Source organism: Oryx dammah, unplaced genomic scaffold, assembly GCF_014754425.2.
Source record: "Oryx dammah isolate SB20612 unplaced genomic scaffold, SCBI_Odam_1.1 HiC_scaffold_18, whole genome shotgun sequence".
Lineage (NCBI taxonomy): Eukaryota > Metazoa > Chordata > Mammalia > Artiodactyla > Bovidae > Oryx > Oryx dammah.
The window spans coordinates 113941688-113964774 of NW_024070202.1; the positions used below are offsets into that span (position 1 = coordinate 113941688).

General features: G+C 43.7%; 1 protein-coding gene across 3 annotated transcripts in view; it reads right to left on the reverse strand.

The window, feature by feature from the left end:
* Nucleotides 1–381: 381 nt before the first annotated feature.
* The window catches only part of PRKAG2 (protein kinase AMP-activated non-catalytic subunit gamma 2), a 305785-nt gene continuing 283079 nt past the window's right edge, over nucleotides 382–23087 (reverse strand). The window contains exons 9-16 of one of the 3 annotated variants that reach the window (XM_040260434.1): nucleotides 18204–18249; nucleotides 16460–16514; nucleotides 15003–15129; nucleotides 12202–12367; nucleotides 11662–11699; nucleotides 10096–10242; nucleotides 6955–7048; nucleotides 382–2296 (exon numbers count right to left, since the gene is read on the reverse strand). In XM_040260434.1, coding sequence (XP_040116368.1) covers nucleotides 2265–2296; nucleotides 6955–7048; nucleotides 10096–10242; nucleotides 11662–11699; nucleotides 12202–12367; nucleotides 15003–15129; nucleotides 16460–16514; nucleotides 18204–18249 — 705 coding nt within the window. In that variant the 3' untranslated portion in view covers nucleotides 382–2264. The remainder of the gene's footprint in view (nucleotides 2297–6954; nucleotides 7049–10095; nucleotides 10243–11661; nucleotides 11700–12201; nucleotides 12368–15002; nucleotides 15130–16459; nucleotides 16515–18203; nucleotides 18250–23087) is intronic. The other 2 variants (XM_040260436.1, XM_040260435.1) reach the window with 2 other exon arrangements.

Consider the following 23087-nt stretch of genomic DNA (forward strand, 5'->3'; position numbering starts at 1 on the left):
AGTCCATAGGCTTTTCATTTATGGTTTCCTTTGCTATGCAAAAGCTTGTATGTTCGACTAGGTCCCCTTTATTTTTGCTTTTACTTGTGTCTTGAGAGACTGACCTAAAAAAAAATGGTACTATTTATGTCAGAGAATGCTTTGCCCATGTTCTAGTTTTATGGTGTCATGTCTCGTATTTAAGTCATTTTGAGTTTATTTTTGCGTATCGTGTGGTGTGTTTGAACTTCATTGATTTACATGCAGCTGTCCAGCTTTCCCAGTACCACGTGTTAAAGAGACTGTCTTTTCTCCATCATGTATTCTTGCCTCCTTTGTTGAAGACTGACTGTGTGTGGATTTATTGCTGGACTCTCTAGTCTCGTTTTTTTTTTTTTTTTTCCAATACCAGACTATTCTGATTACTGTAGCTTTGTAGTAGAGAGTCTGAAGTCTAGGAGGGTTATGCCTCTAGCTTTGGTTTTCCCTTGGTATTGCTTTGGCAATTCTGGGTCTTTCATGTTTCCATAAATTTTAGTATTATTTTAGTTCTAGTAAAATTGTTCTAGTAAAAAAATGTCAGGAGTAACTTGACGGGGTTGCATTAAATCTATAGACTGCTTTGGGTAACATGGCCATTTTAACAATGTCAATTCTTCTAGTCTAAGAACATGGGATATATTTCCATTTTTTGAATCATCTTCAATTTCCTTTATCAGTGTTTTATAGTTCTTCGTGTATAAGCCTCCCACCTCCTTGGTCAGGTTTATTACCAGGTATTTTTTTTTTAACTTTCTCTGATATTTCATTGTTCTCCAAGATTTACCATTAGCCTAAATCACAAACACTACTGTTTCTATGGGGAAAACATGCAAAATCTTTCATATTTGGCCTATTAGATGAAAAAACTGACCCCTAGCATAATAAAATATGCATGGAAATTTTAAATGAAATGTTTAATAATGGAGAGATAAAGTTTATGAATCAAATCATTAAGGTTTTATTTCCTGTTGATGTAAAAAAAGGATAGGAGAATGCATGTTCTCCTTTATTTGGGGAGAAAGATCTAAGTGGGAAATTGCACATGGGATTTTAATTAATGTGTGCTGAAATACAAAGTATTTTAAAGAACTTCTTTTAACAAGATGGCAGATAGTAAGATTTATTTTAAGTTTTCAATCTGAAAAAAAAAAAAAACCCCAAAACAAAAAACCAAACTATACTCATGTGTGTGTATACACACACACACACACACACACACACAGTGTCAACATTTTCAGAGCACTTACACTAGGAAACATTGTGTTTCTCCTCAACCATATGACAATATTGTATATGCCACAGTAAAATTTACAAAACAGTCGCATCAGCAGTCATACAGACATCATGATTTTCATGTCAAAACACAAGAAAAAAAATAGACATCTTCCGGGCACTTTGTTTGCAGCCCTGCAGAGCAGGTTCCCGCACAGGCTGTTAGAAACGTCAGCTTTTAAAACCCAACAGTGGCTCTCTGAGAAGTCTTATCCTTTCCAGATCCGAAGTGAAATGACGAGAAATCTGCCCTTTTAAAGTAGCAACCAATGGTTTATTCATGGGTATGGTGAAGTTTACCCACCAAAAAGATGTGTAAAAAAACTGCATGAAAGTAAAAAATAAATAAAGCTGCTGTAAGTCAGCCTTGTTTTACACTCTGGTTCAGAACGGAACACTTAAACGTAAGACCATCATTAAAATTTTATAAAGTAAATTATTTATATTCAGATTACAGCTAGTCAACAAACTGAATGAAAACAAACTGATTTGGTAAAGGTTCAGAGACGCTCACACTCAGCAGTGCCGCTTCGCCAGGACGCGCTCCGGCCGCCGCGGGCAGCGGTGATGACGGGCCGCTGTTCCCACATAAGGCACTAGTTCTCAATAGGCCACACACTTGCCTTATGTCATGCTGCCTGTTAAGATACCAGTGACTTCTTTAACATGAAAAAGAATAAAAACGCAGGACACAGTGCACTTTAATGACATACAGCATTTGAAATCTTTCAGACGACGGTCTGAGAACAGTCTTTTAATGCAAGCTTGAAATCTTCAAACACATACAAGCTTTCTCTTTTTATGCTTCATGTCAACATCACTGGGAAAAAAAAAAAAACCATCGCTAAACCCTGATACCACACGTTCTCAGCCATTTTTGCTGTGTTCATCACGGTCCGTGTTCATGAGGCAAAGCGTGACCCAGCATCTTTGTTCAAGTTCTCCTGCGAGGGGTCCTCCGCTCATGGGGGTCACTCGGCTTCTGTTTGCTTCTGTTTGGCACCTGCCAGGAGACGGGAAACAGACGTTTCAAAGCTAACGTAAAAGTATGTTGCCGCTTCACCAGTCCTGGGTGAGCACAGAGGGGGTTCTCCACCCCGTGGCTCCTACCCTCACCTGCAGAGCCTCACGAGTCGAGGGAAATGAGCAGGTGGATCCAGGTTCCACCGCCCTCCGCCCCTGACATCGCTGCGGCATGCCTTTATTCCATACTGCATATTGGAACTCTAACTGTGCAAGGTTTAATTTGAAAAGAAGAGGGTTTTGCTGCTAAAAATTTTTTAAAGAAATGTATATTTAAGTTTTAGTGAAGGTGCAAAGTACTTCCGTTATATATACTTACAAAAAATGTGGAAAAAAAAAAAGCGTTGTAATATGTTCACAGTGCCTGCACCTAACACCTACTCTCATCTGGCCAGGATATTTCTAAATGGGTTGGGAGCGGGGAGCTACTTTTTTTTTAATTATTATTACAACAGCTTCTCTGTTTTCTCATCAGACACTAGAAGACAGTTCACTTTGAAAGAGATTAACAATCTATAAAAATAAGGGGTTAAAAGATTGTAGCTACTGCCATTGAGCTGTTGACTCACTGGTTTCGTGTGTAGATACTTAAGTTCACTTGAAACATCCGAGATAAGCCAGGTAATGAACTATAGCTGAAACTTTTTTGAACAAGAGAAAATGTCAATTATCAAATCAGTATCCTTAATGGGGAATTGTGTCCATTATCCAGTGAAAAGAATAACTACTGGTAAAAGCAGAGACATTATTTTGCAGACAAAGGTCTGTCTAGTCAAAGCTATGGTTTTTCCAGTAGTCATGTATGGATGTGAGAGTTGGACCATAAAGAAAGCAGAGCGCTGAAGAACTGATGCTTTTGAATTGTGGTGTTGGAGAAGACTCTTGAGTCCCTTGGACTGCAAGGAGATCCAACCAGTCCATCCTAAAGGAAATCAGTCCTGAATGTTCACTGGAAGGACTGATGCTGAAGCTGAAATTGAATAATTCGGCCACCTGATGTGAAGAACTGTCTCATTGGAAAAGACCCTGATGCTGGGAAAGATGGAAGGCAGGAGGAGAAGGGGCTGACAGAGGATGAGATGGTTGGATGGCATCACCAACTTGATGGAGTTGGTGATGGACAGAGAGGCCTGGCGTGCTGTGGTCCATGGGGTGGCAAAGAGTTGGACACGACTGAGCGACTGAACTGAACTGCCCTTTTATTCACATAATAGTGGATGATTTCAAAAGCATCTCTTACTCATTATCTCACAAACATCTACCCTGCTCATCCTGGATGTGGGGCCTCGCCGTGCGGTTTCAATCAGGGTACAGATCTCGGCAGGGACAGGAGGCCTGTGTCAGCTGCATGTTCTGTAGAAGGGGCGGAGGCTGCAGAGGGGAGCCGCAAGCTGGCCTACACTCTCACAGCTCCGGGGGAGAGCGGGCGGAGAGCAGGCTTGGTTGCCCAGATGGGACCTCTGGTCTGACACTCCCACCACACTGTCTGGTCTGAAGGAGGTGCTCCCTTCATTCCAAGAGAGATCTGCCCCCAAGGCTCATGGATAATCCAGATACTGGGAGCACAGGGCACGTCCTTAAATAAAGAGTGTTACATCCACTGTACTAGAAAGAACTCTTAATTTGACTATCCCTGTCTTCATAATGCTGCTGCTACTGCTAAGTCACTTCAGTCGTGTCCAACTCTGTGCGACCCCATAGACGGCAGCCCACCAGGCTCCCCCGTCCCTGGGATTCTCTAAGCAAGAACACTGGAGTGGGTTGCCATTTCCTTCTCCAATGCATGAAAGTGAAAAGTGAAAGTGAAGTCACTCAGTCGTGTCCGACTCTTAGTAACCCCATGAACTGCAGCCCACCAGGCTCCTCCGCCCATGGGATTTTCTAGGCAAGAGTACTGGAGTGGGGTGCCATTGCCTTCTCCGTCATAATGCTATTTCTGTGTTAACATACATTTCAAATCCAGCTGTGGCCCAGGTTTCCTCCTTGCATTCTCATTAATGCTGACTTGCATCAGTGACTTAGAATTTCTGAAAAAATCCAATCTGGATGGAAATTTAAACTAGCCCAGATGAACATTCTCATTCTTTTGGTTTGTGATGCCAAAGCACAGAGAGGATAAAGAACTGCTTATTGTGAATTTGTGATGCACAAAGAATCTTGGCCTCGGGGACAGAGGGGAGCTGACGTTTGGCCCGACTGCCTGGCAAGCTGTGTGCCTTGGCCCAGGGCCAGCCAGCTAGAAAAGGGGTGTCCTTTTCTCAAGGTGCCAAGTGACGTGGCCGTGGGGATGAGCCTGAGTGGAGGAGAGTCCTTTCCCTAATGTGCATGGAGGGGCTGTAGAGCTGATCCGTGAACATATGGAGCCGGGGCACTGCATAGGGCTTGGCCTCTGTACCCATGATTCCACCTTGCATCCTTGGTTCTGCTTCTGTGGATTCAACCCGCCATGGGCCACGTGGGACTACAGTCTTTACCACTGAAAAGATTCCACGTAGAAGTGGACCCGTGTTGTTTAAGGGTCAGCTGTACACCAGTGGAGCCACTCCACACTGGTCCTGCTTCCTCACTTTATGGTTTGTCTATGAGGTTCGTCCACTGTCAGATACAACTGTGCGTTCATCATCCATCCATTCTATCAACGGACAGAATGCAGTCTGTCCATTCTTGTGCTCAAAGATGTCTGGGTTATTCCCAGTTTTAGGTTACTGTGAGTAATGCTATGGACGATCTCACATTCTTTTAGTCCTTTTCTCATTTCATGACTATAGAGATTATCATGAGCCATAAAAAAAATGAAATCCTGCCATTTTTGACAACGTGGACGGATTGTTCACTTACTTCAGCATGGAGTAAGACAGGAAAAGATAAATACCATATGATTTCATTCATATGTGGAATCTTAAAAAAAAAAAAAAAAACCCTGAGCCAAAACTAATGAAATAACAACAAAAACACATGGAGAAGAGAGGACTGGTTTCCAGAAGGAGGGGGATGGGGGCTGACATGGGTGAGGGGTCAGTTGCATGGTGCTGGCTGGACTTGTAGGCTGATTGCTCATGGTGTATGCAGAGGTTGACCTCTAATGCTGTACTGAAACTTGTCTTTAAAACGAAGTTTTCTAATGTCTGAGATTTGAAAATGACTGCAGCAAGCCCCATCTCGAGGGGTTTTGACTCAGCATACGTAGGCTGGGCCCCTGGACTTCTCTGACACCGGCCGGGGGCTGCTACAGCTCTGAGAGCCCCTCCTCCCCCGGCCATGTCCCCACCCTCCAGGGCTACACCCCCGCCCCCGCCCTCCTGGCTTAGTGGGGTCTGCTTCCCACTGGTGGTGGGGGTTCCTTTAGGGTGAGTATCTTCAGCTCACAGGCCAATTGTAAAAACTAGTCATAGCTAGTCTGATTAATTTCTGAACTAAAGGAAAATCAATACCCCAGCAAACGCAAATTTTAATGTTTAACTTGGAAGAGTTCAGAGGGCACATCATTTACTCTCAGGCCTTGGCCTTGATCTGTGAGGCCTGAGGCTGGGCTGTCTGTAAATGCTTAGTACAGTAGATGGGCAGGGGGGCGGGTAGAGGCGGGGGGTGGTTGTTTTAGGACCCATCTAGTAAACATGTGGCATGGCAGAAACACCAGCTTCTCTCTTCTAAAGCCCCCTCCCCAGTCTTGCAGGCTCCCTGATTGTGACCTGAGGGTTTGTTTAGAGTGAATCTGGGAGAAAATGATTTTAGTCACCAAATGTCATGTGGCAGTTAGTGTAAATAACTATTGCTGCTGCTAAGTCGCTTCAGTCGTGTCCGACTCTGTGTGACCCCATAGACAGCAGCCCACCAGGCCCCCCATCCCTGGGATTCTCTAGGCAAGAATACTGGAGTGGGTTGCCATTTCCTTCTCCAGTTCATGAAAGTGAAAAGTGAAAGTGAAGTCACTCAGTCGTGTCCGACTCTTATCAACCCCATGGACTGCAGCCTACCAGGCTCCTCCATCCATGGGATTTTCCAGGCAAGGGTACTGGAGTGGGGTGCCATTGCCTTCTCCAAAATAACTATTAATACACTATTAATGGAACAGTTTGTGCAGCTCATTTGTTTTATATACTCACTACTAGTAAGTTCTTTTGGAAGGGTGAAAGTGAAAGTGTTAGTCACTCATTCGTGTTCAATTCTTTGTGACCCCGTGGACTGTAGCCCGCCAGGCTCCTCTGTCCATGGGATTCTCCAGGCAAGAACACTGGAGTGGGTTGCCATTTTCTTCTCCAGGGCTTCTTCCCGACCCAGGGATGGTTTTAATAGATAGATCCCAAAGAATTTCCTTCCTGATTTCCAGTTAGCAGCCCTAAAAACGAAGTGAAACTGAGGAGCTCTTTTTAAAGGAAAAGGGTATGATGAACATGGCAATGAGTCCTTGATTACTGAAGCACTCTGGGTGTTGACAGGACGCTCTTAGGTCAGAATACTTGCTGTAAACTCTTCTCTCTCAAGTAGGACAGTGAAACTTCAAAACCACAACAAAACTGAAAATGCCTGATGAAGTACTGTAGAGAAGGCTGTGGCTGGCAGGTGCTAGGGAAGGGCTTACTGCTCACCCCCACCCCCTGCCATGTACTTACGGCGAAGGTCAGACACTAGCATTTATACCTGCGGGGGTGAGTATCAGGGCCTGCAGAATATCGGACAGGGAAATAATTCCCACGATACTATCGGCTTCATTGACGACCACCAGCCGATGGACCTGCAAACGAGAGAAGGGGAGGCCCCACATGTGAAAGCTGAAATAAGTCAAGTTTTAAAATGAACCTTAGAAAGAAAATCTTTCATGTACTATACAGTGAATAACAACAACTAGTGGCTCAGATGGTAAAGAATCTGCCTGCAATGCAGGAGACCTGGGTTTGATCCCTGGGTCTGGGAAGATCCCCTGGAGGAGGACATGGCAACCCACTTCAGTCTTCTTGCCTGGCGAATCCCCATGGACAGAGGAGCCTGGCGGGCTACAGTCCAAAGCACTGCAAAGAGTTGGACACGACTGAAGCAACTTAGCCCCATGCACACAAGAAACACTGGCTGGCTATGTCTGGCTTGGTTTTCTATTTTCAAAATATTAATATATGAAAGATACAACTCAAAACAGGAAGTGTAATAGTAGCTATTTCATGTAGCTATAATCTCTTGAACAGTTTTAGATTTTTTTACCGTTGTACTTTGGTTTCTAATAACTATCAGATAACCGTTTTACATGGGAGAGAAGTCCAAATAAACAGCAAAACTAAAAGGTCACTATGCTTAGATTATTTTTTCTCTTTTCTCTATGAAGTTCATATATTAAGAATAACAGAGGATAATCAACTACAATACAGGGAAATAAATTACATTTATGTCCTGTTTTCTACTTGAAAGCCTTTTATAAGTGGACAATGTTTGAGGTGTTACTGTAACAAGGTGTCCTTAGGAAAGAGAGAGACAGCATAGAGCTTCTCTGATGTATGAGCTTTAGGATTCAGGCCTGAGGCAACCACAGGCCGGTGGTCAGCTTGGAGATGCTCTTCCCCATACTGACCACGGAAACCCTGGCTGGTGCACAATCGGGGGTGGGGCGCACAGGAAAGAGATGGGAGGGAGGAGGGGAATCCTTTTCAAAGTCTGTCTTGAATGATACTGTGTTGGTGACGCTTCTGACATCATAGCTTGCTTTTAGGTTAAAAAGGAAATTACTCTGTCATCTTAATCATGCTAATTATACATTTCTTTTAAAAGCTCCTCTAGAACAACTTAGGTTCTTCAATCATCCTGTGATATAACACAGTTATCTATTAACTGTGATCATAAATTGATGCTTGACAGCTAGGGTCAGAGAATGCTTTATATTCTATACTAGACACAGCTGATTGTTAATATTTAATAATGATAAATGACTCTCTTTTGAACTACTAAAGGTCAAGGGGAAACCATTTCACTTAGAATTAGTGGCACCAAAAGTATTTTATTTGTTGATGAGTCTAAACATACAGATGTTCCTTTTCTAAACGCTAGTGTGATATTTGTCATATAAATAAGCCAAATCATGGCTGATACATACATCGCTGATGTATACCCTTCTCCTAACAAAAATGTTTTGAAGCTAAAAACTGGTCTTTGTCCCCAGTTTTCAGCTTCAACATATTTTGGTGGAAAATAATTAATGAGGAAAAAAGTCAAGATGGGCAATTTGAGAAAACTTTAATTACGTCTTTATTTTCCTCAATGACCTATTTCATAGTACAGTGAAATTTGTGTTGCTCACCTGATGAACTTCCAGGACAAGCCAATCACTTTCTTCTTCCATGTGACAGTAACACACGCTCAAACAGGGGCGTGGGAACAGGCAGGAGTGCTGGCACTCCCCACGTCCTCACGTCCCCTGAAACAGCCGTGTCAATACTGGGGTGCGAGTCTTTCTAGACTCTTTGCTTTGCATGTGCGCGTTATGTTCACACAAAGGATTACACTTTATATTGGCTTCTCCTGGCAATATATTGTTTTTCCATATCAATAGCATCCTCCTTTAACATGACCCTTAATCATTATAAAGGAGTCCATCAGATGGATGTGGTCCATTGTCCTTATAATTATAGAGGGATTTCTTATGATCTTCAAAAGGCACATAAAAAGAACAATAGAAAGCTTAGATGTATTCCTAAACCACTTAAAGCCCTTTGGAAAACTAGTAATGGGTATTAAGTTCAAGTAGAAAAGGAAAGCCTTCATGTTAAGGCTAGGGAAACAGGGTAAAAGCCTGGTGGTTGCAGCTGGGCATCAGCCCCGAAGACAGCGCAGTGGAGGTCTTCACACATGTGACATGGGCAGGGCCGGTGGACCTGGGCTCCACTGGCTCCTGGGCAGGGGCTCCAGACTCCACACCACTTCACAGGTAAGATTCAGAAAGCAGGCTAAGGTCACCCGCCGTGAGCCTAAAAATACTCAGGCACTTTTCTTTTTGGCCTGAGTCCTTGCATTTAAATAAAAATCAGAGCAGACCTATGAATGGCTTTTGCCCGGTTAGGGGTTAGAAGGAACACAGTCGCACCGATGCTTCAGTCCTACCTAAAGACTGATCAAGAGGGTAATTTCCTATCCCTAACAAGAAAGGAAAGAAATTATCTGAGGATGGGTTTAATGCATTCGATGCACTATGGGGGTGATCCTGCACATCTTTTATTTAGAGTGTTACGCAACGTATATTAAAAAAAACTTACAGGCAGTAAAATAAAAGGGGACATGAGGCTGAGGGTCAGGAGATGGACTGACCATTCATGGTTTAAATCAGGAAAAGACACACTGATGGGAAGACAATTACTCTAACTTAGTAAAAGATCAGAACACAGTTTTACCGACTTACTTTGTTAAAACCATATAATTACATCTATAGCTTTAAATTCGCTAACACCCTAAGGAAACTTAAAACTCTTGGGACTTCTGTTTTCTTAAGTTTTAAAACCACGAAAGTAGCCTACCCATTTATTTGATTCGGCTATAACATCAGGCCTTATAAATTTAATTCAGTGGCCATTCACAGAGGACCTACTAGGTGGCAAGACATCACAGATGACCTACTAAGTGCCAAGACACACGATACGCTCTACAGCAGGAGACTGGACTGGAAGGCTGCCTCAGGGGCTGCTCCTGTGACTGGGATTCCTGGGGCCCTGCTTCCTAGTTAGTGCCGGGGGAGGGAGGGAAGGAGGGAGGGGGAGGGACATGTGTGTGTGTGTGCACGCGCACGTGTGTGTGTAGCCGCCTCACCTCTGCTCTCACGATCCTGTCCACGATGGTCTCCAGGATCTCCAGCTTGCTGCACTTCACTACACCCTCGAAATACTGCGACCGGTGCTGCAGGGCCTGGGTCACTGTGATGTCTAGGTTGTTGTACGTCTTTTCAGCAGCAAGGTTCTGTAATCAAGGAGCAGTGAATTACATCCTTTGTTTCCATTCACGTTAATGACCACAGTACGTTCAGAGCAACCTGATTTAAAAACATTAATGTTTATCTTAATTTAGTACCATGGTACTGGCTTAACACATGCCGTGAGTACTGCTGTTATTTCATCATCTTATCAACAGTAAAGCTTGCAAGGTATACCTTTATTATGAAGCAATTGTGTTAAATTCTGACTGTGTGACCTATGGAAGATTCCCCCATTCTTACCCAATAGGGTTCTTTTTTTTAATTGAAATATAGTTGATTTACAAGGTAGTGTTACTCTTTGGTATACAGCAAACTGAATTAGTCATATGTATGTATTTTTTCATATGGGTTATTACCAGATCTTAAATATAGCTCCCTCTGCTCTACAGTAGGATATTCTTCATCTATTTTATATAGAAGTTTGTATCTGCTAATCCCAAACTCTAATTTATCCCTCTCCCTCTTACTCTACAGGATTGTTCCCTGATGTATAAAGTCTTTTGAGAGGTGGACTAACATCTGCCAAGGGTAAGAAGTCCCCAGGGCTGGGGAAGAAGGTTTCTGCTAGGAAGGCTTGGGGATGGGGAGCCATCAGGACCAAGTACTCGTGGAAGAAGTCCTATAGATGTGAATGGGTCTCAAGGCTCTGATGAAGCTTATAGGGGTCCCACCCAACCAGATTCCAGTAAGCCTGTTTTATGGTGTCTATTATGTTAAACGGAATAGGATGAAACATAAGGGATTGAGACAGCTACAAAAGAATACTTAAATGCTGCAGTCAATATTGTGGAAAAAAAAAAAAGATGTGCATCTTTAGGGCTATCAGAGTTTCAGTTCCCTTTCTTAGAATTAATGTAAAACTCTAAGGAAATGCATTTAAATGAGTAGGGTGGGGAGAGAAGCACCAAGTGGAAGGGTGCAGCACCAAAATCAATCTAGTACATTTAAACCAGGGAGTAAAGGAGATCTTTATATAACACTATGTAATAGCTTTCCTGTCCTCTTTAGAACAGCTGTTGCCAGTCAGCAAGTAGTGGGCTATGTGTGCCCAGGGAGCCACGTGTGTACCAGGCCCACGCCTGTCGGCAGAATGAATTGCTATCTCCCACACAGAAACGCGACCCCTTAATACACACACACGCCATAGTAACGGATAAGCCACGGCTGATCTGAAGAAACAAAGAATTGTAAGAGGCTGCTGGTATGTTATTCACTGCTAAATCTATGAACAAAATACCAATAAAAGTACAGTTATTATGGGGGAGTCTGTGAATTCTCTGATAGGATCCTCATCCTCAAATAAGCCAAGAATTATTAAGTTAGGAAAAACCACAAAAACAGAGTAATGAATATGCGTCACAGGCATTCTAGATGACAGGTTTAACAAAATTAAAAATACTTACAATTACATCAAATTTGGAATAAATATCTACAACTTTTCCTAAAAATAAAAATATATGTTAGAAAAAGTCTTAAAACAAGAAACAGCATTTAATACCAATCTTAACTAGATAATCACTGGGAATTAAATACTGCTAAACAAAATAAACTTGTCTGTTTAAAAACAGGTATGAAATGATATCTTCATGGAAAATATGATTCTTATTACCCTGAGTGCTCCCTGGTCTAAGTTTTCCTTTCCCCACGTATCTGATACACCAGGTCATTTAACAATAATTTTACTCAAAGCGGGGCTTCCCTAGTGGCTCAGACAGTAAAGAATCTGCCTGCAATGCAGGAGACCCAGGTTCGATCTGTGGGTCAGGAAGATCCCATGAAGGAGGAGATGGCAACCCACTCCAGTATTCTTGCCTGGAGAATTCTATGGACAGAGGAGCCTGGCGGGCTACAGTCCATGGGGTCACAAAGAGTCAGACACACCTGAGCGGCTGACACACACACTCTACCCTCAGGAGATAACAGGTATGGCTTGGCACACAGACCTGACTCGTCCACCACTGGCAAGGCTGACACTCGTCTTTCCACGAAAACGTTCAAGGCTTTAATGATGGGAGTGTCCGGGTGTATGAAGGCGATGTTATGGTAGGTCCCGATTCCCAGTGCGTCCAGGTTCTGCTTCATGAAGGCAGGCTTTGGCATATCAGACATCTAGACAGGAGGGTAATACAGATGCTCTAGAGCCGAGACACTCCTTGTTAATGTTCACATGTCCACACTTGATGAAAACTATGTGCAACAAATTAGTCTTTCCTAGAAATCTACCCGGAAATCTGAATTAATATGAAAATGTTACATATAACGACTGTGTCTTTTGTTCAAACCAGCCTGTATGTCTAAGCTTCTATTTAAGTACTTAGTAAAACGCTGCAGAGCACTAACATTTTCTCCTTCTCTTCATTCACTGGGAAAGTGGACAGAAGGGAACAACAGCTCTGTTTGGACATTAAGGCCCATCAGCCACCAAGAATCTTTTAGAATTAATCCTGTTAAATTCGTGGTTCTGCTGTCATCTTTAAGTAACAGTTACTAAGAAGCCACACACTTCCAAACCCCAACTGTTGGATGGTGGCTAGCTGAGCGGCTAAGCCAGTTCTCACCCCATCCCACCTCTAACATCCCGAATTCTCCTTTGGAGGACTCCAATTTTTGTCTACAAGGAACAAGAACAAGCCAACCAAACAGAATTAGAAGAACATTTAAAAGTTAACTTTTCTTTTCACGGGCTGTTTTAGAGGAGGAGGGAGAAGTCAGAAGAGAGAAGCCTAGGGTCACGTTTGACTAAAACAAAACAAGGTTCTACGGTTTCAAAAATCCACCTTTTATAAAGGGCACAGTTGATTCCATCCTCCTGGTGTACCTTATAATTATCAGGAAAAGATGAACAATTAGAAGAAACAAAATGTTCAAGTCAAAGAGTTCATCAATATTCAAATCATGAGAATCCTAGAAATTTAGAGAAAAAAAAAAGAAAGGCCTATTAGGTCACCTAGCCCATCTCGATGCAGGATCACTAACCCCTGATCCACACTGTCCACTTGGGCTAACGGGCAAATGTCTCCAGGGGCAATGCTACTGCTTCTGAGAGAGTGCTTTCAATTCAGTAAAAATCAGGCTTTAGAATTCTTCATTTTTTATCTGGAAATTCCTAGCTGGACATTCTAACAGCATGATTGTAATGATCACATTGGCCCAAATAGAAAGCAGGACTGGCAGAGGCAACCTCCTCTCCTTTGTATATGAGAAAAATGGCCCAAGGCCTGTCTCCAGCTGTGGGTGGCTCTTCCTAGACAGCGCGGCCATGGAAGCAGGCTGGAGCTCCGCCACAAGGGGTCCGGGTCTGTGAGCCAGGCGCCCTGAGGGCTAGGACCCGAGCCGCCTCCTGAGGGGGCTGGGGGCAGCGAGGGCTACCGTGGCAAAGCCACACCACCTCGCTGAACTGTATCGCTTACGAATCAGATGAGTAAAAACACCTACCTGAGAAGGGTGGTGGGGAGGATCAGGCTTACGTGAAGTGCCTGACACAGTGTCAGTGCTTAACGGTGTTTGGCGCTCATGATTCGTATTCTTTTTAAATGATGATTTTAAGGGGTACATGGAAGAAGGGCCTGGCCCAGCCTCTGCGGGGGGTCCTGCCGGAGCTCGAAGCCAAGAGGATTGCATCCAGCCCACGGCAGACGGGGAGTCTGACCATCAAAATCCGTGACTCTGTAGTTCTTCCCTGGACTGTCTCTACCAAACTTCATGCCTTTTTTTTTTTTTTTAAATTAACTCTTCTCCTTCCTACTTTTTCTATGCATTTAAGTAAGAGGGGTGCACTAACACAAACTTACTAGAACACAGGGCTGGTCTGATGGACAAGGCGTTTCTCCCAGTCTTAACTAAACTCTCTGTGCTGCTGTCTGGCAAGGGGTTTGTGGGGAGCAGGTCCCAGGAGCAGCAGCTGAGCTCTTGCATGTCACACCAGACACTACACTACTTCCTTATCTGAAGCTGGAGGGAAGACAGCAAAGCTAACCTCATGCAGATTTTACCTTCTTTTAAAGAATGATTCTTAATATGATCTCTTCTGAACCAGGAATGAAGCCGCCTACTGGTTCCAGCTGACCAATTACTTATAACCTCAATTTCAGTGCATGTAATTAGAGGGGGAAAAAAAGATTAAAGCCCTTCTGTAAACACTCTGGTCCTCTGAGTCTCTTTTTAACACTGTGAAGCAAAGACGTTCTATGTTTTTGCTGATTATGAAGCCATCTTATTTCAAACACAGTTGAAAAAAATCTACAGAAAATATAGCCCTCATTTGGACCAACATGGTATTCTCTTGGTCAAAATTTTATTTGCTTTGGGTTTTTTGCTGCACTTATAATAATACGATAATCTGGGGGACAGGACTTTTTGAATATATTTCCAAAACCATGATACCAATAAAGTTTCATAAGGCAATCTGGCTCGCTATCTTGTATAGCAGTTCCTTAATTAGACTGACCTGCAAATTGCTTTATGTCCCCTCATTTCAGGCAATAAAAATATTCTTATTTAAATAGAGAACTCCAAGTGTTTTTACTATTTTGATACTTGTGCTAAAAGGGGACTGCTTTTTAATTGGAATCAACTTTGAGAATGTGCAATTCAAATAGCAGTGAGATGAGAAACGGAAGTTTAGAAATGGAGACCTCAAAGCTAACAAATTTCTTCTATGAGGGTAACAGGGAGCCAATTTACTTGAAGTAAATTAGTTAAAGCAGATGCAACTACGTCTTTAGAAACACTAAAAACTACTTACAAAAAGCTGGAGGAACTTGAGGATTCTTTTGTGGGTAAGTATATAAAGTGCATTCCCACTGATGGGGTCAATAACTGGCAATCTGTGGATTTTATTTTTGATCAACGAGTGCACAGCATCGAAGAGGCTGCGGGAAAAGCCATTACAGTTGTTAGGAGGCTTTAAAGAAGAAGTAGAAAACTGTGGACCACCCCTGCTTTCAACGCATCTTCAATGCCTTTCAGTAACAATTATTAAGAGGTTGATAGACATTAAAGTGTTCTGGAAAACTTTTAGACTGCAGACTTCAGCAAAAATTTTGATCTTCCACAATCAGTGTTAATATAAAACCTCAAACCCAAATGTAAACCACAAACCTCTAGGAGAGGAGGTTTTTTTTTTAACAGCAGGGTTGATGCTTTCGAGAAATGACAGAAGCTAACCCCCAGGGAGGCTAATGGACAACTCTGGCAACAGAGGGCGCTGTGGTGGGCTTGGCGAGGCTGCCCTGACTTCACTCACGGGCCGCTTCCTGCTGCGGCCTCTGCTGTGACTGCAGACAAGGAGGGGTGCTGGGTGGGGCTGCTCTTTTAGGTCTTGGAAATAAAAATCAATATTCCACCTTTTCTCACTGTGTGTGTGTGTGTGTGTGTGTGCGCGCTCAGTCGTGTCCTACTCTCTTCAACCCCATGGACCGTAGCCTGCCAGGCTCCTCTGTCCATGGGGATTCTCCAGGCAAGAATACTGGAGGGGGTTGCCATTCCCTTCTCCAGGGGATCTTCCCAACCTAGGGATCAAACCTGGGTGGCCTGCATCGGCAGGCAGGTTCTTTACCATCTGAGCCGCCAGGGAAGCCCACCCTTTTCTCACTGGAGCACTAGTTTTAAGAATGCTTTTATATGAATGTAGAGATGTCTCTGAGCCATTTCTAGGAAGCCTGGTTGGTTCCACACGTGTGGCCAACTTCCTGGATCTGTGGTTTGATGTTTGTCTTTAATTTTGGGAAGCTCCTGGATCTGGAACAGTGGGACGTCCAGCAGGACGACCGAGGGCAGCCCTGCCTCCGACCACCTCTGGACCAGTGCCTGAGGAGGCTGACTGCTCAGCTTCAGTGCCCGTCAGAACCCCTGGGGGAGCTACGTAACGCACATTCCTGGGCACAACACCCTCCAAAGGCTGGTCTGTGAGGCTCAGCGGACAGCTCAGGGATCGGCAGCCCTAAGAACTAACCGGCTCCCGACTTGGCTTCTGTTGCAGATGATCTGGATTCTTGAGCTGCTTAGTACGACCACCTTCTAGTCCATCACCAACCCTGTGGACCGACAGTGGTGGTGATTTCCATTGTCTTTTAAGTTTACCAAATTTAATACTGAAGGCTGGCCCACATCTAGACAAAAATAACCTGTCACCCGTGGTCACAAAACGGATGAATCTGAATGAATGAGTGTTTTCAAAGGAGAAAAACTTGACATGTTTACCTTGCATCTGGAGATATATTCACTAAAGGCTTAAATGTTTCTTGTAAATAAAGCTCTGTATTTATAGAGAGAAAATATGTAATTAGTAACATAGTTGCTATTTGTAATTTTAACTTAATAGTTAAAATAGCCTTCCATTTACAGATAATGATTAGAAGGATTAAAAACCCAAATTGAATTAACTTACTGAAAACTATTGTGTTAATGATAGTTATGGTTATTTTAAACAAGTTCCACAGTTTTTCAGATGGTGCCTTTGTGGAAAAGTATTTAAAAACCATGTTACCATAGATATTGTAAAAACCAGAAAAGTCAAGAAATCTAGCAAAAGAGCAGAGGCCACTGGAATACTACCAAATCATGGTCACTCTCAGGAAATGAAGCGTAGTATGATATCCTCTAAAACTGATTTTTATAAGTTGAAAGATAAAAGCTGTAACAAACTTTGTTCTTTACATGTTACTAGGTTTTATTTTCCAGACCAAAGCTCAGGTCTACTGTATCTGGGGGTCTTTCTAGTATGTAGAAATCATCTTTGTAAAGATAAACTGTATTTCATTTGCTTTACTGAGGTTTCTATAGAGAAGGTATTCAAGAAAATCTTGACATTATTATTACTACCAAATGCCATGTAATATGCAGAGTGTAAATATACTTAAACCTTGGTCTAACATAACTTAAACAGTAGAATTTATTAAGAAGTATCTGTCTTGGTATTAAAATATATATTCACTGCATAATAGGCTAATATGTGGATTCCATGTTGACCTACTTGGGTTTGGCGTGATAAAGCCACCATAAATCAAATATATCAGTCAATGAAACTTTCGTACAGGATTAAAAGAGGCCCAGCCCTTTAGAGAATTCTAACGGATGTTCAGATTTTGCAGCCAGTCTAAAGGTTGCTTTTCAAGCCAAGCAGATAATGGGAAGTACAAAGCTAAATTTCAGATTTAAATTAAAAAACTACCTTCAGCAGGTCGCTCTGTTTCTATCCACACGCCTCCCTGAATACCTACAAAGGATCCCTCCTTAATGATGCCCACCCCTGGCTCCTTGCTATGCTATTCCTGCTGACTGCTCCTTTGCCCTTGCCGTACCAAACCCAGCAAGACAGGTCTCATTAAAGACAACGATTTCACAGCCCTGAAATTACAATTTTAAAAATGACTCCGTTTCAGAACAGGGTATTGTGATTATACACAAACAGGGTGAGATCCAATGTTGCAAAAGAACGAAATCTTAAAAGTTATTTTCTTCTGATTTAATTCAAATCATCAAATCATCTAGTTTAAGGTTCATTTGTTCCATGTTTCTACATAATTTGCAAAGAAATAATGGTCGAATTTAAGTAGGAACAGATCCTTGTTTTAGTTAATTTCAGGCATTCCTTTTGTGCATTTCCTATCCAAAGACAAAGATTTGGGAGGTAATACTCAGTGGTGAATGGTGGCCCCACTGAAGGGCGGAGACTCGGGCACTGCTCCTTATTAATCTACACCCCAGGCCCATATAAAGACTTGCTGCAGGTTCCCCGTACACGTGTACCGAAGAGAATGGTAACAATTATAGTCATAAGGCATACAAGCGGTGTCAAAATTAAGGTAGCAAAGAATGTTTCAATTAACATAGTAGATTATAAAGTGGAAAGAAGAGGACCTGTGAAATTAAAACATTTTACGTATGAGTAGAACATTTTTTCCCTGTTATTAAAAAGATTTTTTTAACACTCAATATTGCTTACCCCTCCATGTTTCAATCTTATGTTCCTCTAATTCATAAATCTGTACCTAGAAATAAGGAAAATTTTTATTTGCAAATGTTAACATATACAAGACAAGGAAAAAAAGAAACTACTATTTCATAACTACTGCTGAGTCCCATAATTCAACAGATGGAGGTAGTTCAGAAATGTAGAAATATAACTGAGAGACATAAAGTGTGCTCTACATTTCTTTGAAGACAAATGTTGTATAAATTTAAAACATAAGCTAACATGATATTATTATTTTATTAGAAAATTTGTGATACACTTTAAAATTAAAAACTTTACAGTACAGTTAGTATACAACTTATACTAACTACAAATTTAAAACTTATATATAAACACACACTCCTTCGTAGGAAATGTAAGAGTTTTAGCCTCTCTAGTTTAAAAAGGGCAGTTGGTTAGACTGTGCTAATTAAGTTGCTGGATCAGGTTATGCCTGGACCAGGTGGGCACCTTCGCAAAGGGAGAGAGGGTTCGATAGCAGCCAGTCACCTGGAGTCGTCAGCACGTGCATCACCGCATCTTGGCTGCTGCTTCTGGTCAAAGAACTTAAGGTCTCTGAATCTGAGTCCCTCCCTAAACAACGGGGTGGAAGGCCGTCCACACTAGCTTCTGTGAGGTCTACGTGAGGGAGCCTGGGGCACAGGGCCTCCCCGCCTCCTGCAGCGCTTGCTACCCCGGGGGGCTTCTGGAGCCCTGCTGCAGGAACGCCTGGCCTCTTTCTGAGCTCCCAACCCCGCCTGGCAACACTGACACAGTCCTGTGCAAAGCCGCCACTGACCAGCGGGGGAAGCAGACTCTACAAGGCTTATCGTGGGGATGCAAGGATGAGCAGGGGTCAGAGGTCAGACCCAGAGACTTTCAGGAGGCAGATTTCAGGCAGGCTCTGCCTGCCGGGTGGACTTCACGTCAACCCAAAAGACAAACCCATGTAAGGGCCCGGAGAAGAAAAGGACTTCTCCACGTTTCTGAAACACAGAAAGGAGATGGACGGGGTGGGGCCCGCCCCTGGCACCCCGGAGCTGGGGTCTAGGGGACTGACAACCCAGGGCGGGCTCCGTGTTGGGGAGAAGAGGCCAGGGCAGCACTGATGGTTTAAGCATCGGGCCCACGAGACGGCACCAGAGTCAGATGCAACAAGACCAAGCATCAGGGAGGTCAGATCTCGAAATGGTGACTGTGGGGACAGAGGGGGCCACTGGGAGAAGAATAAAAAGGTTTAGAGAAGAATGAAGGAGGGGAGATAGAGACAGATGGATAAATAAGAAGCCCCCCCCCCCCACCTCCCGATGTTGACGCTAGGTGACTGAATGATAGCATCCAGGACACAGAGGAGGATGAGGAAGGAATCAGCTTCCTAAACGAGGAAAATGAGCCTCTGGCTTTCACAGTTGAAAGCAGAATATCCTGGTCTGTCTCAGGCGGTTCTGAGGTGGAGCCTGAGCCCAGCAGAGGAGGGGCTTCCCTGCTGCCTGCCTGCATAACCCCTTGGGGCTCTAACTGCGGTCCTCAGCGGGGACATGCTTGGCTAACATGGGGGTCTATTATGAACCAGGGGCACCTGGCCCCAGCATGATGGGCAGGTGTGTATAGTGTATAAGATAGAAACACGTGTAAGACACACTCGCTACCTCTAAAAACGACCTAACAAGAACCTCAGATACCCCGGCAACAGCGCTTCTTGCCCCTGGCACGGTGGACGCTTTGGGACGTCCTGTGCGCTGTGTTCCGTAGCATCCTCGGCCTCTGCCCACGCCACCCCAGTCGAACCAGCCCACCCTTTCCCCAGCCAGGAGACGTAATGTCCCCGGGGGAGGAAAGCCACTCCCAGCTGAGAGGCCATGCGCTCGGCGGAATCAGAACACAACATGAAAAGTGCCGCTTGAGTAATTCCTGGGGGGCACTGAAATGGGGACTCATCTGCTCCAGGGGGACAACAGGGAGCTCACCATGGTGCAGCGGGTGCCTGAGGAGGGTTCTGGAAGACCACAGTGTCAAACGGCAAGGACGAAGTGCCTGAAGAAGAATGCCCATGGAGGGCGTGGATTCGGATCTCCAAAGAAGAGCAGCCACAGGGGGAGAAGAGCAGGGGAGTCCCGGGGAGGAAGAGAGAGGGGGAGCTGAGTGGACAGGTGGGCAGGAGAGGAGAAGCAAGCGGGACCCCAATTGCCCGGCGTCAGCAACACCCCGGCCGGCTCTGGGGACAGCGGGGAAGAAGCCAGCGAGCCGCTTGAGAACAAAACTGGGCTTTAAAAAAAGGCTATCTGGTACCTCCACTTCTGTAAATACAGTGGTTGATAGGAAAACTAGCTGCCATGGCTCTCACTGTCAGAAACAGTTCTTTCTATAACAGACAGAAAAATGATCATTTAAAATTGCCATTTCCAGTTGGTGAAAAATCAGCCTGGAAAATCTTCCAGAGAAGCTACAAAATCATTCACAGTCACAGGCCCCATCTCACTGAAAAGAAGCATCCAGAAGAAATAAGGTTTGATAGTAAGATTGGCGGTCACCCCAGGTAGAATTAGTAGTTTAAGATGGATCAACAGACATTATCTGAAGATCCCTGGTGCTAAAGACTGAGACCTATGGGACAGGATCAAGTGGTCTAACATACAAGGAATCCAAGCCCCAGGAGGAGAGAAAGAATGAGATTTAAAAAAAAAAAAATTTTTTTTTTAAGAAACAGCAGCCCCCAAAACAGGTAGAAAAGCAACTTAGAAGATCAAGGAAACTCAACATACCCAGAACAGGATGAATACAAAGACACATTCCAGTCAACAACTGAAATCCAAAGTTAAAGAGAGAGCCTTGAGTCAGGAAGAACTGGTGCCTTACAAAGAGGAGACAAGGACAGCCATTTCCACTGACTTCTTATCAAAAGCACTGGGGGGCGAAGGACAACAAAACTATATCCTCAAAGAGCTAAAGAAAACAAACAAAATCAGTTAACCCAATCTCTATAAAACAGCAGGGCTGTCCTTTCAAACTTAAGATAAAAAAAAAAGATGAAATAATGACACTGTTGGACAAACAAAAACTGAGATAATTTGTCACTGATGTGGACCACAAAAATGCTGGTGGGTGTTCTTCAAATGCAATAAAAACAGATGGTGACTCAGATCCATAGAAAAGAATCGAAAATGGCACCTATGTGGGTAAATATAAGAAAATGATTTTTTTCCCTTTTATTCATTTTGTTTAAAATAAAAATGTGAGGGGCTGATTTAATGGAAGTATACTTTCTACATAACACCAATATAAACTCTAAATGGACTGTGGTGAGTTAAAATTGATTCTGAAACGCATATAGCAACCACAGGACAACAAAAACTGCGAAAAGGTATGCTTGAAACAGTCACAGAGCTCTACTGGCCCTGATGCAATAGACGAGATCACACTTAGTCTCCTGGTACAAATGACCAGAAATGGGAAAAAAGAAATGTGGAGCTGCTTTCAGACATGAGACAACAGGCGGGGCAGGTTGGTCGTCCCCGAGAGAAGGGAGGCAAACAGCTCTGAGACCGACCGCCATGTCCTGCCTGATGCGGGCAGCTGACCCCTAGCAGAGCCTGACGTCACACTGAGCTGAGGAGACAGAAATCAAAGTCTAGACAGAATGAGCCAGGTGGGACTTGCGGGACGCCCCACTAGACAAAGCAGGGCTGGGGATCCAGGAAAAGAGAAGGCTGCACGGAGCTCCTTGAGTTTCTGACTGAACGCTAAACAGGCATGCACGGGATGACGCTCTGTGAGCCGGGCAGACGTACCCTGAAGGACATTTGCCTTCCGACCACAGACTGGAAAGTCCTTGCCGAACAACCAGGGACATCCATGGAGATCCCTGAAGTATTAGTAGAGCTAAACCAGCCAGAGTGATGATTAACACTCTGACAAAGCTTAAAAGCAGTCCTTGAAAGAAGCACGTGAAAAGATACTCAACATGATTAGCCATCAGGGAGATACAACTCAAAATAACAACTGGGTATCAACTCACACACACTAGAATGGCTGTCATCCAAGAGAGAGACAGTCACAGGTGTCAGCGGGGGTGTGGAGAAATTGTCACACTACACACTGCTGGTGGGAAGGGGCAGTGTTGCAGCCGCTGTGCAAAACAGCTAAACACAGGTTACAGTGTGACCCAGAAATTCTGCCCCGAGGTCTATACCCTTTTTTGGGCTCCAACATCACTGAAGATCGTGACTGTAGCCATGCAATTACAAGACGCTTGCTCCTTGGAAGAAAAGTTATGACCAACCTAGACAGGATATTAAAAAGCAGAGATGTTACTTTGCCAACAAAGGTCTGTCTAGTCAAAGCTATGGTTTTTCCAGTAGTCACATATAGATGTTAGAGTTGGACCATAAAGAAAGCTGAGCACCAAAGAATTGATGCTTTTGAACTGTGGTGTTGGAGAAGACTCTTGAGAGTCCCTTGGACTGCAAGGAGATCCAACCAGTCCATTCTAAAGGAAATCAGTCCTGAAAATTCATTGGAAGGACTGATGCTGAAGCTGAAACTCCAATATTTGGCCACCTGATGGGAAGAACTGACTCACTGAAAAAGACCCTGATGTTGGGAAAGATTGAAGGCAGGAGGAGAAGGGATGACAGAGAATAAGACAGTTAGATGGCATCACCAACTTGATGGACATGAGTTTGAGCAAGCCCTGGGAGTTGGTGATGGACAAGGAAGCATGGCGTGCTGCAGTCCATAGGGTTGCAAAGAATCAGACACGACTGAGAGATTGAACTGAACTGAACTGAACTGAGGTCTATACCCAAGGGAAATGAAAACAGATATCCACATAAAAACCTGTATGTGACTGTTCATAGCAGCAGTATTCTTAATAGC